Genomic DNA, 15507 nt, shown 5'->3' on the forward strand with positions numbered 1-15507 from the left:
AGCAACTACAGGCCAGTCAGTTTAACCTCAGTCATTCATCTCATAAACTGTATGTGTGATCTTGCTGTTTACAACTTGATCGCTGTGCTTGCCTACACAATAACTGTGACTGTACGTCACAAGTACTTCTTTGGCTGTGAAGTATTTTGAGACATTCTCAGGATGTGATGGGCGATAGACATGCCAGGCCCGATACCTGTTCGATATCAAGTAGCATCTGAATGAAACTGTACGTGTGAGGAAATCTGCAAAGAATTGGGTTGAATAAGTTCTTTAAATTCACTGTCTCGCCTCACACAATTCCGATCAAAATTCCAGAAGCACTCAAACCAGAGTACCTGTTCTGGGAATGTTTGATGGGGACAGCATAGAGGGAGCTTTACTCTGCATCTAACCCTGTTTTGTTTTTTTTTCTTCTTTAAGGTGGCCTTTATGCCCCAGGCCCCTTTTATATTTTTCATGTCGAGGGGGCATTTATTCCTCAGGCCCCCTTTATATACACACTTATATTTTTAACATAACTTTATTAAAACTAGAAATAAACAAAAACTCAAATTAAAATGCCATTCTCGGCATCGACGATGCACTCCAGTCCCTGCGGTGCCCACCGGTCACGGAAGGCCTCAAGCGTACCGGCGGACACCGCATGCTCCTTCTCCAGGGACACACAGGAGCGAACTGAACCGCGGAAGAGGGGCAGGCAATCGGGGAGTACGGACCCCCCGACAGCCCACAGCCTGGACCTGTGAATTGCCACCTTGGCCAGGCCCAGGAGCAGACTGACGAGGAGATCCTCATCCCGGCCCAAGCCCCTCCGCACCGGGTGCCCAAAGATCAGGAGCGTGGGACTGAAGTGCAGCCAGAATTTGAGGAGCAGCCCCTTCAGATACTCAAAGAGGGGCTGCAACCTCACACACTCCATATATACATGGAACACGGATTCGTCCAGGCCGCAGAAAGTACAGGCGGCCTGGGAGTCCGTGAACCTACTTAAAAGTCTATTGCACAGGACTGCCCTGTGCAACACCCTCCACCCCAGGTCCCTGATGTAAAGGAGGAAGACTCCCGCGTAGAGAGACCTCCATCGAGGTTTCCCCTCGCCGCCACATGGCAACGCGGACCGCCAGGGCGTGTCCGGCTAGCTGACAAGGGCGAGGAAGTGGAGAGTGTGCAGGAGCAGCCCGTACAGGAAACCCCTCTGCGCCGATTGGAATGGCACAGAGGGCATTTCCGAGAGGCGGCTTGGGTTGTGCAGGACCGGCTCCCAAGGAGGGTTTCAGGGCCTGGGTCCGATGAGCAGTTCCGGCCGTGCGGGGATCAGCTCGGCCGGGAGCGCTCCGCTCTCCCGAGCCCCCTCGCCACCCGCAGTGAGGGGCGTCCCGGGGGTTTCGGCTACTCCTCCGCCCGCTGGACCGTCCCCGGAGTCGGCCGCCCGGACAGCCGAGGCGCTCACCTCTGCCGGCAGGGGAGCGCCCTGACTGGAGGCGACCATGTTCCAGACTCTGAATAGATCCCGGTAAAAGACAGGCAACTCCCTCAGAGAGGCGCGGCTAACGGACTCCACCGGGAGCTGCGTGTCGTCTTGAAGGCAGTGACACTGGCGGAAAAAATACGTCGCCAGCGCACAACATCTGGGAGGACGCTCGATGTACAAGTATCTCTGCAGGGTCCGAAGGTGGAGAGTCGCAGCCTGGGTGCGGACGCACACCAGCGACTGGCCGCCCTCCTCAATCGGGAGACTCAGGACCGCGGCAGAGACCCAGTGTTTCCTCTTGCCCCAGAAGAAATCGACGAGTTTCTTCTGGATCTTGTTGGCAAATACAGGGGGTGGGGCCAAAGTGACCAACCGGTACCACAACATGGAGGCCACCAGTTGGTTTATGACCAACGCTCGGCCCCTGTAGGAAAGCACTCGGAGCAGTCCTGTCCAGCGCCCCAGCCGAGCGATGACTTTCGTCTCCAACTCCTGCCAGTTTGCCAGCCAGGCTTCCTCAGTGGGGCTAAGGTGGACTCCCAGATAGAGGAGGTGCGTGGTGCTCCACGCAAAAGGTATCATCTCCTCCGGCAGGGAGTCCACCCGCCACTTTCCACCAGGAGTCCGGCACATTTCTCCCAATTGATCCTCGCGGAGGACGCGGCAGAAAAGGTCTGCTGGCAGTCGCGCATCCTCCGCAAGTCAACGGGATCTGTGATTGCGAGGAGCACGTCGTCGGCGTAAGCCGAGAGGACGACCCGCATGGCCGGCTCGCGCAGAGCCAATCCCGTCAACCTCCTGCGAAGCAGGCACAGGAAGGGCTCCACGCAGATGGTATACAATTGGCCGGACATGGGGCATCCCTGACGCACTCCTCTCTCAAAGTGAAGGGGCGCCGTCAAGGACCCGTTAACGTTGACAAGACACTCTGCGGCGGCGTATAAAAGTCGGACCCGGGCCACGAAATGCAGTCTGAGTCTGAAAGCACGCAGAGTCCCGAAAAGGTATTCATGATCCACCTGTCGAACGCCTTCTCCTGATCGAGGGAGAGAAAGGCGACCGACTGACCAGTCCTCTGGGAAAGATGGATCAGGTCCCGGACCAGGTGGATGTTGTCCTGGTCGGGGTGGATCATGTGGGCCAGCACGGAGCCCAAGCGGGTAGACATAGCCCGGGCAAAGATCTTATAATCCGTGCTGAGGAGGGAGACCGGACGCCAGTTTTTAAGCAGGCGGAGATCGCCCCTCTTCGGCAGCAGGACGATGACTGCCCTGTGCCATGAGAGGGGCATCTACCCGGTCGCCAGGCTTTCCCCCAGGACCCACGCGTAATCGGCCCCCAGGACGTCCCAGAACGCCCTGAGGAACTCCACGGTCAACCCATCCAGCCCGGGGATTTGCCCCTTGAGAGCTGGTGGAGGGCGCCAGTCAGCTCCGCCAACGTGAGCGGAGCCTCCAATCCTTCGGCGCCCTCCGGGCTGACCTGCGGCAGGTCCTCCCACAAAACTCTGCGCACAGCCTCGCTGGACGCATCCGGAGGGAACAACGCACTGTAATAAGTACGGGCCAGGAGGCCCATCCCTCCAGATCCGTGATGGAGGATCCGTCGTCGGCCAGCAGCTCGATGAGCTGCTTACGGACCCCCCGCCATTTTTCCAGCGAGGAGAAGAAGGGTGAGGCGCGGTCCAAATCTTCCAGGATCTGGATCCGCGAGCTCACGTATGAGCTGCAGGTCCCTCAGCACGCCCTTCTTCTCTTTGTACGCCTGCCACAGGGCCGGGTCCGCGACGGCATGACCGAGGCGGGACTCCAAGTCGAGCACCTCCCTCTCAAGGCGCCCGATCACTGCCTCCCGCCTCTTGGTCGACCCCCTCGCGTACTCCTGACAGAAGACGCAGATGTGAGTCTTGCCCACATCCCACCATAGCCTCAAGGAGGGGAAGCCCCCCTGCTTCCTTCTCCAGTCGGCCCAGAATCGACAGAACGAGTCCCGAAATCGCACGTCCTCCAGCAGCCGGTTGTTAAAGTGCCAGTACGCGGACCCCGCCCGCGTGCGGAGCGGAGTGAACTCCGCCCACACCAGGCGGTGGTCCGAGCACGGCACCAGCCGCATGGAGGCCGCCGAAACGCGGGAGACGTACGCCTGCAAAAAGTAGAGGCGGTCGATTCGGGACCCTCCTCCTCCAGACTTCCACGTGAAGGCGCTGGAGTCGGGATGGAGATTCCGCCAGACGTCCACCAAGTTAAGGGAGCTGATAAGTCCCCTCAACTTCTCCACCGACGCTTGGCCGCGCTGGGGACCGGAGCGATCCCCCACCTCAAGGGTGCAGTTAAAATCCCCCCCGAGGATGATGCACTCGCCGCTATCGATGGAGCTCAACACAGCGGACACTTCTTCAAAGAAGCGCGCTTGCAACGCGCCGGGCCTGGGCGCGTACACGTTCACAAAGTGGAGCGGCACGCTACCCAGGCGAACGGCGAAGTGGAGCAAGCGGCCCGGCACTAGCTCCTTGACCCCCAAGATCTCCGGCTGAAAAGTCGGGGCCAACAAGATAGCCACCCCACTAGAAATAGGGGTGAGGTGACTCATGTAGACCCCACCCTGCCACTCCAGGAGCCTGGTGGCTTCGTCTCCCGGAACGGTGTGGGTTTCCTGCAGAAAGCTCACCGCGTATCTCCCTTCCCTAAGGACTGAGAGATTGTGAAATCTGCGGTGAGCCCCTCTGCTGCCGTTGATGTTGAGGCTGGCTATGGTTATCTTCATGTCAAAGGTACTTAAAACCCGTCACCAACACCTCACTGTGAGGAGGGAGTGGAAGTGCACCTGGCCTTCCACTCCCCCAGCAACCCATTGAGGAACACATTAAAACGGCGCCTCTCTACCAGTTTCACGTCCGCGCGCTTGCCCGCTATCTTAAGGGCGGCACGGACGGACTGTATGATCAGCGCCAGATTCGACCAACGGTCGAGGGCCAGCTGAACTTTATTGCGGCAACCCCTGCAAGCTGCGAGGAAATCCCGGAGTTCCGCCGTGGGGATGAGAGGAGATTCGGTGGGAGGCACGAGGGACTCCACCTCACTGGCGATGGAATCAAGATCATCCTCCGTGCCCCACACCGAATCCCCATCCTCCTCCGGGTCGTCACCGCCAGCGGCCGACACGCCCACCGCACACTGTGGGGCGGACGTCCCGGCCGCGCCAGCTGGTCCCGCCTCCGTCACGATCCCACCCCCAGGATCGATGGCGGAGGAGTCCTCTCTGGGTTCTATCGTGAAACTGGAGCCTGTGGGTACCAGCAGCGCGGGACCCCCCTCCACCTCCGTCCCCAGGCCAATGAGAGGTCCAGGGGAGACATAAGATCCCGACTCCGAAAATCCAGCCGGAGCCGAGACCGGAGGCGGAGAGAGGAGGCCATCTCCCGCTCCGCCAGCACCCACAGGTCCAGCAGATGGGGCAGCATTCTCAGTTTTCACCAGGTCAGGTGTCTCCTGGTTGGTGGTGGACTCCAGCTGGGAGGGCTGACCCTCTGGGGCGTCGCCCTCCCCTTCATTTCGGGCACCCGACCCAGTAGCAGTGGCGGAATGGGCGGCGTCCCCAGGCTCCCCCACCACAAGCAGGGCTCCACTTACTCCTTCAGGAGGGGCCTCATGTACCAGGGCCATCCCCTCCCCTCCATCCTGAGGAATAGGGAGCACCTGCCCGGACTTTGTAGCCTTGGTGGTGGCGATAGGGGGAACCTGAGGACCAGAAACAGGAGGCAGCTCCCCTCCAACAGATGGGCCCTGCACCTCAGGGCCCTGTGTTATTTCTGTGGAGGGGTGCCTTCTCCTCTTTTTCGCACTCGGGCGCGGAGGCTCAGAGACCTGCATGTCATCAGAGGCCTCCGCCTCCGCACCCTTTTTTTCCTCTTTAGTCACCCTGGGCCTGAGCCCAGCCCTGGGACAGGTGGATTCCATGGGAATGGGCTTTGGGCTGAGCTCAGGCTCGGGTTGTGTCAAAGTGTCCAGGGGACGTGCCTCATGATGTTTCTTTTTGCCCCGCGTCTTCCTTCCACTCAGACGGACGCTCCCCTCCCCGCCAGAGGCTGTGAAAACCACAGCCTCCGGAACAGACTGAGCGGTGTCTATTGGATGTGTGGGGGGAGTGGGAGGAGGTGCTGTGGAACCACTCTGGGCCGCCAAGGTGGAGCTGGCGGCCGGGAGGTTGGGGCAGATCTTAGGAACATGTCCCACCCCCTTGCAGACGTGGCACCGCGCCCCGTCCGAGGTCCAGAAAACGCGGTAGGCCATCCCCTGGAACTGCACATCAAACTGGCCTTCCGAGTCCTCCCGCGCCAGCTGCATAAATAACTTGCGGCGGAAGGAGTAGACATGTTGGAGGCTGTGCTCCCGAAGACCAAGCGGGACTGGGGTGATCCCCGACCTCACCTCCCCCATGTGGTGCAGGTGGGGGAGGAGGAGCTCACTGGGAATAAAGGGCGGGACGTTTGACAACATTATCCGATGCGCAGTGGCCCCGAGAGGGTCCACCGGCAGGAAGGTCCCCCCCACAGTGAGCCCTTTATGCAGGGCCAGGGACACCGCCCGCTCGGTCTTCAGGAAGAACACAGCCTTCCCGTACATTTTTGAGGCTGCCACAATGGCCGAGGGGCCGACAACCTCGGCCATTGCCTTTACACAGGCCTCTGTAGACATATTGGGGTGGGGATAACTCTTTACCCCATGGTTTGAAGTTATTAATTTAAAAGGTGCCGGGGTCACACGGGTGGCCACAGAGGCTACAGCCGCAGAGGGATGAGAAGGCCCCGCCACCGGTGATGATGGGCTTGCCATGGCTCAAGAGCCAAACCCACCCCCAAATTGCAGGCAAACAAACAAACAAACAAAGAAACCAACTAGGAGGTTTGGGGAGAGGCTGAGGGTATACAGGAAAGGGGAAAGACAGGCTGCAAGCGATGACTTTGCTTTTTTTTCCCCCCTTAAAGGGTGGTACTCTGAGCACTGTAAACACTCCTGGTCTTCTGGTTGGGCGAGGTATCTTCACCTGGGTCAGCTGAAGCTGCCCAGGCACGATATTTATCCCCTTCTATCCATTAGCCAGGCAGCTTCAGCTGACTCAGGCTGGGCAATTGGGGTGGGGAGGGAGCTTCCCTGCAACTTTAGTGCAACTGCACAGCTCCCTGCAGAATTGTATAGCCCCCACCCCTTGTTCTTCTGGCCTCTTCCACCTCCCACAACAGTCCAAATAAAGTAAGAGTCTGGTGCTCAACACCCACCTCGAAATACAGGCTTAATACAAAAGTCTTTCCTCCTCTGCAGCAAAAGTTGTTGAAAAGTTTTGCAGTTTTTCCTCAGCTCTCCCTCTCCAGCAGCACCTCCAGCAACTGACTGCAGCACTGTCAGCTGCACCTCGTTGAGGCACTCAGTATTCCCAATCAGAGAACAGCCAACCCCCGTGCTGTACCTGTCCTGGGGAGTGTTTGCTGGGGACAGTGTCGAGGGAGCTTTACTCTGTATCTAACCCCCGTACTGTACCTGTCCTGGGGGTGTTTGATGGGGACAGTGTCGAGGGAGCTTTACTCTGTATCTAACCCCCGTACTGTACCTGTCCTGGGAGTGTTTGATGGGGACAATGTAGAGGGAGCTTTACTCTGTATCTAACCCCCGTACTGTACCTGTCCTGGGAGTGTTTGATGGGACAGTGTAGAGGGAGCTTTACTCTGTATCTAACCCCCGTACTGTACCTGTCCTGGGAGTGTTTGATGGGGACAGTGTAGAGGGAGCTTTACTCTGTATCTAACCCCCGTACTGTACCTGTCCTGGGGAGTGTTTGATGGGGGACAGTGTAGAGGGAGCTTTACTCTGTATCTAACCCCCGTACTGTACCTGTCCTGGGAGTGTTTGATGCGGACAGTGTAGAGGGAGCTTTACTCTGTATCTAACCCCCGTGCTGTACCTGTCCTGGGAGTGTTTGATGGGGACAGTGTCGAGGGAGCTACAATTTGTACCTGCACTCTTGCAGTGACTGTACTGTCTTTAACAGGGTATCGCTGGCACGGACGTGGCGAAAGAAGCCTCGGACATCATCCTGACAGACGACAACTTCTCCAGCATCGTCAAGGCAGTCAAGTGGGGCCGCAATGTCTATGACAGTATCTCCAAGTTCCTGCAGTTCCAGTTAACGGTCAATGTGGTGGCAGTTATTGTGGCTTTCACTGGCGCCTGCATCACCCAGGTTAGTGACCCGCAGTGGAAGAAGCCCACCCATGGGCAATCTAGCCCCCATAAAGTCGCAAGTGGCACCTGGTCAATGTAGGTCCAGATGGATGCACCAGAATGGACCAGAAATGATGGGACCCCTCAGTTACCAGAACTGAGAGGTTATAATTTTCAGTAAAGACTGAACAGGCTGGGACTTCTTTCACTCAGAGAAGGTTGAGCAATAACTTGCTGTCTCTCAGTCTCTCTCTCTCAGGGTGATATCTGTACACTGACTGGTGTCTCTCAGTCCCTCTCTGTCAGGGTGATATCTGTACACTGACTGGTGTCTCTCAGTCTCTCTCTCTCAGGGAGATATCTGTACACTGACTGGTGTCTCTCAGTCCCTCTCTCTCAGGGTGATTTCTGTACACTGACTGGTGTCTCTCATCCCCTCTCTCTCAGGGTGATATCTGTACACTGACTGGTGTCTCTCAGCCCCTCTCTCTCAGGGTGATTTCTGTACACTGACTGGTGTCTCTCAGTCCCCTCTCTCTCAGGGTGATTTCTGTACACTGACTGGTGTCTCTCAGTCCCCTCTCTCTCAGGGTGATTTCTGTACACTGACTGGTGTCTCTCAGTCCCCTCTCTCTCAGGGTGATATCTGTACACTGACTGGTGTCTCTCAGTCCCCTCTCTCTCAGGGTGATATCTGTACACTGACTGGTGTCTCTCAGTCCCCTCTCTCTCAGGGTGATATCTGTACACTGACTGGTGTCTCTCAGCCCCTCTCTCTCAGGGTGATTTCTGTACACTGACTGGTGTCTCTCAGTCCCCTCTCTCTCAGGGTGATATCTGTACACTGACTGGTGTCTCTCAGTCCCCTCTCTCTCAGGGTGATATCTGTACACTGACTGGTGTCTCTCAGTCCCCTCTCTCTCAGGGTGATATCTGTGCACTGACTGGTGTCTCTCAGTCCCCTCTCTCTCAGGGTGATATCTGTGCACTGACTGGTGTCTCTCAGCCCGTCTCTCTCAGGGTGATATCTGTACACTGACTGGTGTCTCTCAGTCCCCTCTCTCTCAGGGTGATATCTGTACACTGACTGGTGTCTCTCAGTCCCCTCTCTCTCAGGGTGATATCTGTACACTGACTGGTGTCTCTCAGTCCCCTCTCTCTCAGGGAGATATCTGTACACTGACTGGTATCTCTCAGTCCCTCTCTCTCAGGGAGATATCTGTACACTGACTGGTGTCTCTCATCCCCTCTCTCTCAGGGCGATATCTGTACACTGACTGGTGTCTCTCAGTCCCTCTCTCAGGATGATATCTGTACACTGACTGGTGTCTCTCATCCCCTCTCTCTCAGGGCGATATCTGTACACTGACTGGTGTCTCTCAGTCCCTCTCTCAGGATGATATCTGCACACTGACTGGGGTCTCTCAGTCCTTCTCTCAGGATGATATCTGTACACTGACTGGTGTCTCTGAGTCCTCTCTCTCTCAGGGTGATATCTGTACACTGACTGGGGCTCTCACCCCCTCTCTCAGGGTGATATCTGTAATCTGACTGGGGGGTCTCACCCCCTCTCTCAGGGTGATATATGTACACTGACTGGTGTCTCTCAGTCCCTCTCTCTCAGGGTGATATCTGTACACTGACTGGTGTCTCTCAGTCCCTCTCTCGCAGGGTGATATCTGTACACTGACTGGTGTCTCTCAGTCCCTCTCTCTCAGGGTGATATCTGTGCACTGACGGGTGTCTCTCAGTCCCCTCTCTCTCAGGGTGATATCTGTCCACTGACTGGTGTGTCTCAGTCCCTCTCTCTCAGGGTGATATCTGTGCACTGACTGGTGTCTCTCATGCCCTCTCTCTCTCAGGGTGATATCTGTACACTGACTGGTGTCGCTCAGTCCCTCTCTCTCTCTCTGGGTGATATCTGTCCACTGACTGGTGTCTCTCAGTCCCTCTCTCTCTCTCTCTCAGGGTGATATCTGTTCACTGACTGGTGTCTCTCAGTCTCAGTCTCAGGGAGATATCTGTATACTACAGGGCTTTCTGAGTCCCCTCTGTCTCAGGGAGATATCAGGTTTAGTGACTTGTCTCCCAGTCCCCTCTCTCTCTCAGGGTGATATCTGTACACTGACTGGTGTCTCTCAGTCCCTCTCTCTCAGGGTGATATCTGTTCACTGACTGGTGTCTCTCAGTCCACTCTCTCTCAGAGTGATATCTGTACACTGACTGGTGTCTCTCAGTCCCTCTCTCTCTCAGGGTGCTATCTGTGCACTGACTGGTGTCTCTCAGTTCCTCTCTCTCAGGGTGATATCTGTGCACTGACTGGTGTGTCTCAGTCCCTCTCTCTCTCAGGCCCTCTCTCTCTCAGGGTGATATCTGTACACTGACTAGTGTCTCTCAGTCCCCTCTCTCTCAGGGTGATATCTGTACACTGACTGGTGTCTCTCAGTCCCTCTCTCTCAGGGTGATATCTGTACACTGACTGGTGTCTCTCAGTCCCCTCTCTCTCAGGGTGATATCTGTACACTGACTGGTGTCTCTCAGTCCCTCTCTCTCAGGGTGATATCTGTACACTGACTGGTGTCTCTCAGTCCCTCTCTCTCAGGGTTATATCTGTACACTGACTGGTGTCTCTCAGTCCCCTCTCTCTCAGGGTGATATCTGTACCCTGACTGGTGTCTCTCAGTCCCTCTCTCTCAGGGTGATATCTGTACACTGACTGGTGTCTCTCAGTCCCCTCTCTCTCAGGGTGATATCTGTACAGTGACTGGTGTTTCTCAGTCCCTCTCTCTCAGGGTGATATCTGTACACTGACTGGTGTCTCTCAGTCCCTCTCTCTCAGGGTGATATCTGTACACTGACTGGTGTTTCTCAGTCCCTCTCTCTCGGGGAGATATCTGTACACTGACTGGTGTTTCTCAGTCCCTCTCTCTCAGGGTGATATCTGTACACTGACTGGTGTTTCTCAGTCCCTCTCTCTCAGGGTGATATCTGTACACTGACTGGTGTGTCTCAGTCCCTCTCTCTCAGGGTGATATCTGTACACTGACTGGTGTCTCTCAGTCCATCTCTCTCTCAGGGTGATATCTGTACACTGACTGGTGTCTCTCAGTCCCTCTCTCTCAGGGTGATATCTGTTCACTGACTGGTGTCTCTCAGTCCACTCTCTCTCAGAGTGATATCTGTACACTGACTGGTGTCTCTCAGTCCCTCTCTCTCTCAGGGTGATATCTGTGCACTGACTGGTGTCTCTCAGTTCCTCTCTCTCAGGGTGATATCTGTGCACTGACTGGTGTGTCTCAGTCCCTCTCTCTCTCAGGGTGATATCTGTACACTGACTAGTGTCTCTCAGTCCCTCTCTCTCAGGGTGATATCTGTACACTGACTGGTGACTCTCAGTCCCCTCTCTCTCAGGGTGATATCTGTGCACTGACTGGTGTCTCTCAGTCCCCTCTCTCTGGGTGATATCTGTACACTGACTGGTGTCTCTCAGTCCCTCTCTCTCAGGGTGATATCTGTACACTGACTGGTGTCTCTCAGTCCCCTCTCTCTCAGGGTGATATCTGTACACTGACTGGTGTTTCTCAGTCCCTCTCTCTCAGGGTGATATCTGTGCACTGACTGGTGTCTCTCAGTCCCTCTCTCTCAGGGTGATATCTGTACATTGACTGGTGTTTCTCAGTCCCTCTCTCTCAGGGTGATATCTGTACACTGACTGGTGTCTCTCAGTCCCTCTCTCTCAGGGTGATATCTGTACACTGACTGGTGTCTCTCAGTCCCTCTCTCTCAGGGTGATATCTGTACACTGACTGGTGTCTCTCAGTCCCTCTCTCTCAGGGTGATATCTGTACACTGACTGGTGTTTCTCAGTCCCTCTCTCTCAGGGTGATATCTGTACACTGACTGGTGTCTCTCAGTCCCTCTCTCTCAGGGTGATATCTGTACATTGACTGGTGTTTCTCAGTCCCTCTCTCTCAGGGTGATATCTGTACACTGACTGGTGTCTCTCAGTCCCCTCTCTCTCAGGGTGATATCTGTACACTGACTGGTGTCTCTCAGTCCCTCTCTCTCAGGGTGATATCTGTACACTGACTGGTGTCTCTCAGTCCCTCTCTCTCAGGGTGATATCTGTACACTGACTGGTGTCTCTCAGTCCCTCTCTCTCAGGGTGATATCTGTACATTGACTGGTGTTTCTCAGTCCCTCTCTCTCAGGGTGATATCTGTACACTGACTGGTGTCTCTCAGTCCCTCTCTCTCAGGGTGATATTTGTACACTGACTGGTGTCTCACAGTCCCTCTCTCTCAGGGTGATATCTGTACACTGACTGGTGTCTCTCAGTCCCTCGCTCTCAGGGTGATATCTGTACACTGACTGGTCTCTCTCAGTCCCTCTCTCTCAGGGTTATATCTGTACACTGACTGGTGTCTCTCAGTCCCCTCTCTCTCAGGGTGATATCTGTACCCTGACTGGTGTCTCTCAGTCCCTCTCTCTCAGGGTGATATCTGTACACTGACTGGTGTCTCTCAGTCCCTCTCTCTCAGGGTGATATCTGTACACTGACTGGTGTCTCTCAGTCCATCTCTCTCAGGGTGATATCTGTACACTGACTGGTGTCTCTCAGTCCCCTCTCTCTCAGGGTGATATCTGTACACTGACTGGTGTCTCTCAGTCCCTCTCTCTCAGGGTGATATCTGTACATTGACTGGTGTCTCTCAGTCCCTCTCTCTCAGGGTGATATCTGTACACTGACTGCTGTCTCTCAGTCCCTCTCTCTCAGGGTGATATCTGTACATTGACTGGTGTCTCTCAGTCCCTCTCTCTCAGGGTGATATCTGTACACTGATTGGGGGCTCTCTATCATTTCCTTGGAGTTACAAGTGTCCCCTCCCTCACTGCTTTCTTATCAATGGGCTCGCAGCCTGATAACCTGGGACATTCATGCCTTATGCTGACTGTCAAGCTTAAACTCCGTGGCTCAGCGGGTCTCACTCTCATTTTTGCGTCAGTAGATCTGGGAATTCAAGCTCCAACCTGAGAGACTTGAGCAGTTTGAACAGTCTCGACGCTCACAGGCTCTCGCGAATATTTATTGCTCAACCAACAATGTAGAAATACAATATGAGGTGCTGGAAATACTCGGCTGGTCTGGCAGCATCTGTGGAGAGAAGCTTTTCAAATAGAAATACAAGTATGTCTCTTTGGCCTGCCCCCGTCTTTCCTTCTGCCATCACTAACTCTCTCCATCATTTCCCTCTCTTCCGCGATCTCTCCTTCCCCATGGACATCCTGTAAATTAATCATGGCATGTTTCTCTGCTTCTCCACCGCCCCACTGCCCCCAGGACTCTCCACTGAAGGCCGTGCAGATGCTGTGGGTCAACCTGATCATGGACACGTTTGCCTCGCTGGCCCTGGCGACAGAGCCGCCCACGGACGCTCTGCTACTGCGCCGCCCCTACGGACGCAACAAGCCACTCATCTCTCGCACCATGATGAAGAACATCCTGGGCCACAGCATCTACCAGCTCACCGTCATCTTCAGCCTCCTCTTCACCGGTATGTTCCCAGCATCCCCCCCCATCCAGCTTTACCTCACTTCCTGGGAAACATGCCCTGATTTCCACGACCGCGTTGGACATGCTGCAGCACGGTGATCTTTTGCCCAATTTAAGTAGGAGAGCAGCAAGGTGCCAGGATAGATCGGGTAACGTCACTCCAATTAGATAGAGTAAAGCTCCCTCGACACTGTCCCCATCAAACACTCCCAGGACAGGTACAGTACGGGGGTTAGATACAGAGTAAAGCTCCCTCTACACTGTCCCCATCAAACACTCCCAGGACAGGTACAGCACGGGGGTTAGATACAGAGTAAAGCTCCCTCGACACTGTCCCCATCAAACACTCCCCAGGACAGGTACAGTACGGGGGTTAGATACAGAGTAAAGCTCCCTCTACACTGTCCCATCAAACACTCCCAGGACAGGTACAGTACGGGGGTTAGATACAGAGTAAAGCTCCCTCTACACTGTCCCCCATCAAACACTCCCAAGACAGGTACAGTACGGGGGTTAGATACAGAGTAAAGCTCCCTCTACACTGTCCCCCATCAAACACTCCCAGGACAGGTACAGCACGGGGGTTAGATACAGAGTAAAGCTCCCTCTACACTGTCCCCATCAAACACTCCCAGGATAGGTACAGTACGGGGGTTAGATACAGAGTAAAGCTCCCTCTACACTGTCCCCATCAAACACTCCCAAGACAGGTACAGCACGGGGGTTAGATACAGAGTAAAACTCCCTCTACACTGTCCCCATCAAACACTCCCAGGACAGGTACAGTACGGGGGTTAGATACAGAGTAAAGCTCCCTCTACACTGTCCCCATCAAACACTCCCAGGACAGGTACAGTACGGGGGTTAGAGACAGAGTAAAGCTCCCTCTACACTGTCCCCATCAAACACTCCCAGGACAGGGACAGTACGGGGGTTAGAGACAGAGTAAAGCTCCCTCTACACTGTCCCCATCAAACACTCCCAGGACAGGTACAGCATGGGGGTTAGAGACAGAGTAAAGCTCCCTCTACACTGTCCCCATCAAACACTCCCAGGACAGGGACAGTACGGGGGTTAGAGACAGAGTAAAGCTCCCTCTACACTGTCCCCATCAAACACTCCCAGGACAGGTACAGCATGGGGGTTAGAAACAGAGTAAAGCTCCCAAAACACAGTCCACATCAAAAAAAAAGGAAAAATAACAGGATTAGGTACAGAGTAAAGTTTCTGAATGAGATGCTTTATCTGCATATTCAGAAGGAGTCCACCTACTGCACCAGAGGGTCGGAGGGTTAGCACTGTCGGAGGGTCAGTACTGAGGGAGCGCCGCACTGTCGGAGGGTCAGTACTGAGGGAGCGCCGCACTGTCGGAGGGTCAGTACTGAGGGAGCGCCGCACTGTCGGAGGGTCAGTACTGAGGGAGTGTCACACTGTTGGGAGGGTCAGTACTGAGGGAGACCCACATTGTTGGGAGGGTCAGTACTGAGGGAGACCCACATTGTTGGGAGGGTCAGTACTGAGGGAGACCCACATTGTTGGGAAGGTCAGTACTGAGGGAGCGCTGCATTGTTGGAGGAGCCAATGCTGAGGCGTTTGACAAATTTATTAGGATCTACCAGGCAGGGTGGGCTGTGGGGATCTAGTAGAATGGACTACACCTGCTCCTATTATGTTTTCTTGTTTCTGCACACTGATCTGGAGAAGAAGTGTTTCAGATTGCTATGGGTGTGTGACACTGGCTTTCTGGATTTCCCCCACCTCCCCTTCAGGTGAGACGTGGTTTGACATCGACAGCGGGCGGAATGCTCCACTCCACTCGCTACCTTCAGAGCACTACACCATCATCTTCAATGTCTTCGTCCTCATGCAGCTCTTCAACGAGGTGAATGCCCGCAAGATTCACGGGGAGCGCAATGTGTTTGAGGGCATGCACAAAAACCCCATCTTCTGCTCCATCGTGCTGGGCACCTTCGGAATTCAGGTGAGCACTGGGCGCAGTGGGGTTCATTATTCAAGGTCTTGGAAACCAGTAGGTAGATGAGCCAGAAAGAGAGACGAGTCTGTCGTCACTGGTGTTTAAAAGACATGCTGTGCAAAGTTCCAGTCTCCATATCACACTCTGTATACCGTGCACAGTTCCAGTCTCCATATCACACTCTGTATACTGTGTACAGTTCCAGTCTCCATATCACACTCTGTATACTGTACACAGTTCCAGTCTCCATATCACACTCTGTATACTGTGTACATTTCCAGTCTCCATA

At 54.9% G+C, this 15507-nt stretch overlaps 1 protein-coding gene across 8 annotated transcripts in view; it reads left to right on the forward strand.

The window, feature by feature from the left end:
* LOC137358276 (plasma membrane calcium-transporting ATPase 3-like) overlaps positions 1–15507 on the forward strand; it is a 110351-nt gene that overhangs the window by 56138 nt on the left and 38706 nt on the right. For all 8 annotated transcript variants that reach the window (XM_068024187.1, XM_068024182.1, XM_068024183.1 and 5 more), the window contains 3 exons: positions 7517–7708; positions 13031–13244; positions 15013–15224. In XM_068024187.1, the coding sequence (XP_067880288.1) occupies positions 7517–7708; positions 13031–13244; positions 15013–15224 (618 nt within the window). The remainder of the gene's footprint in view (positions 1–7516; positions 7709–13030; positions 13245–15012; positions 15225–15507) is intronic.

This window comes from Heterodontus francisci, chromosome 49 (assembly GCF_036365525.1).
Source record: "Heterodontus francisci isolate sHetFra1 chromosome 49, sHetFra1.hap1, whole genome shotgun sequence".
In the NCBI taxonomy this organism is placed as follows: Eukaryota; Metazoa; Chordata; class Chondrichthyes; order Heterodontiformes; family Heterodontidae; genus Heterodontus; species Heterodontus francisci.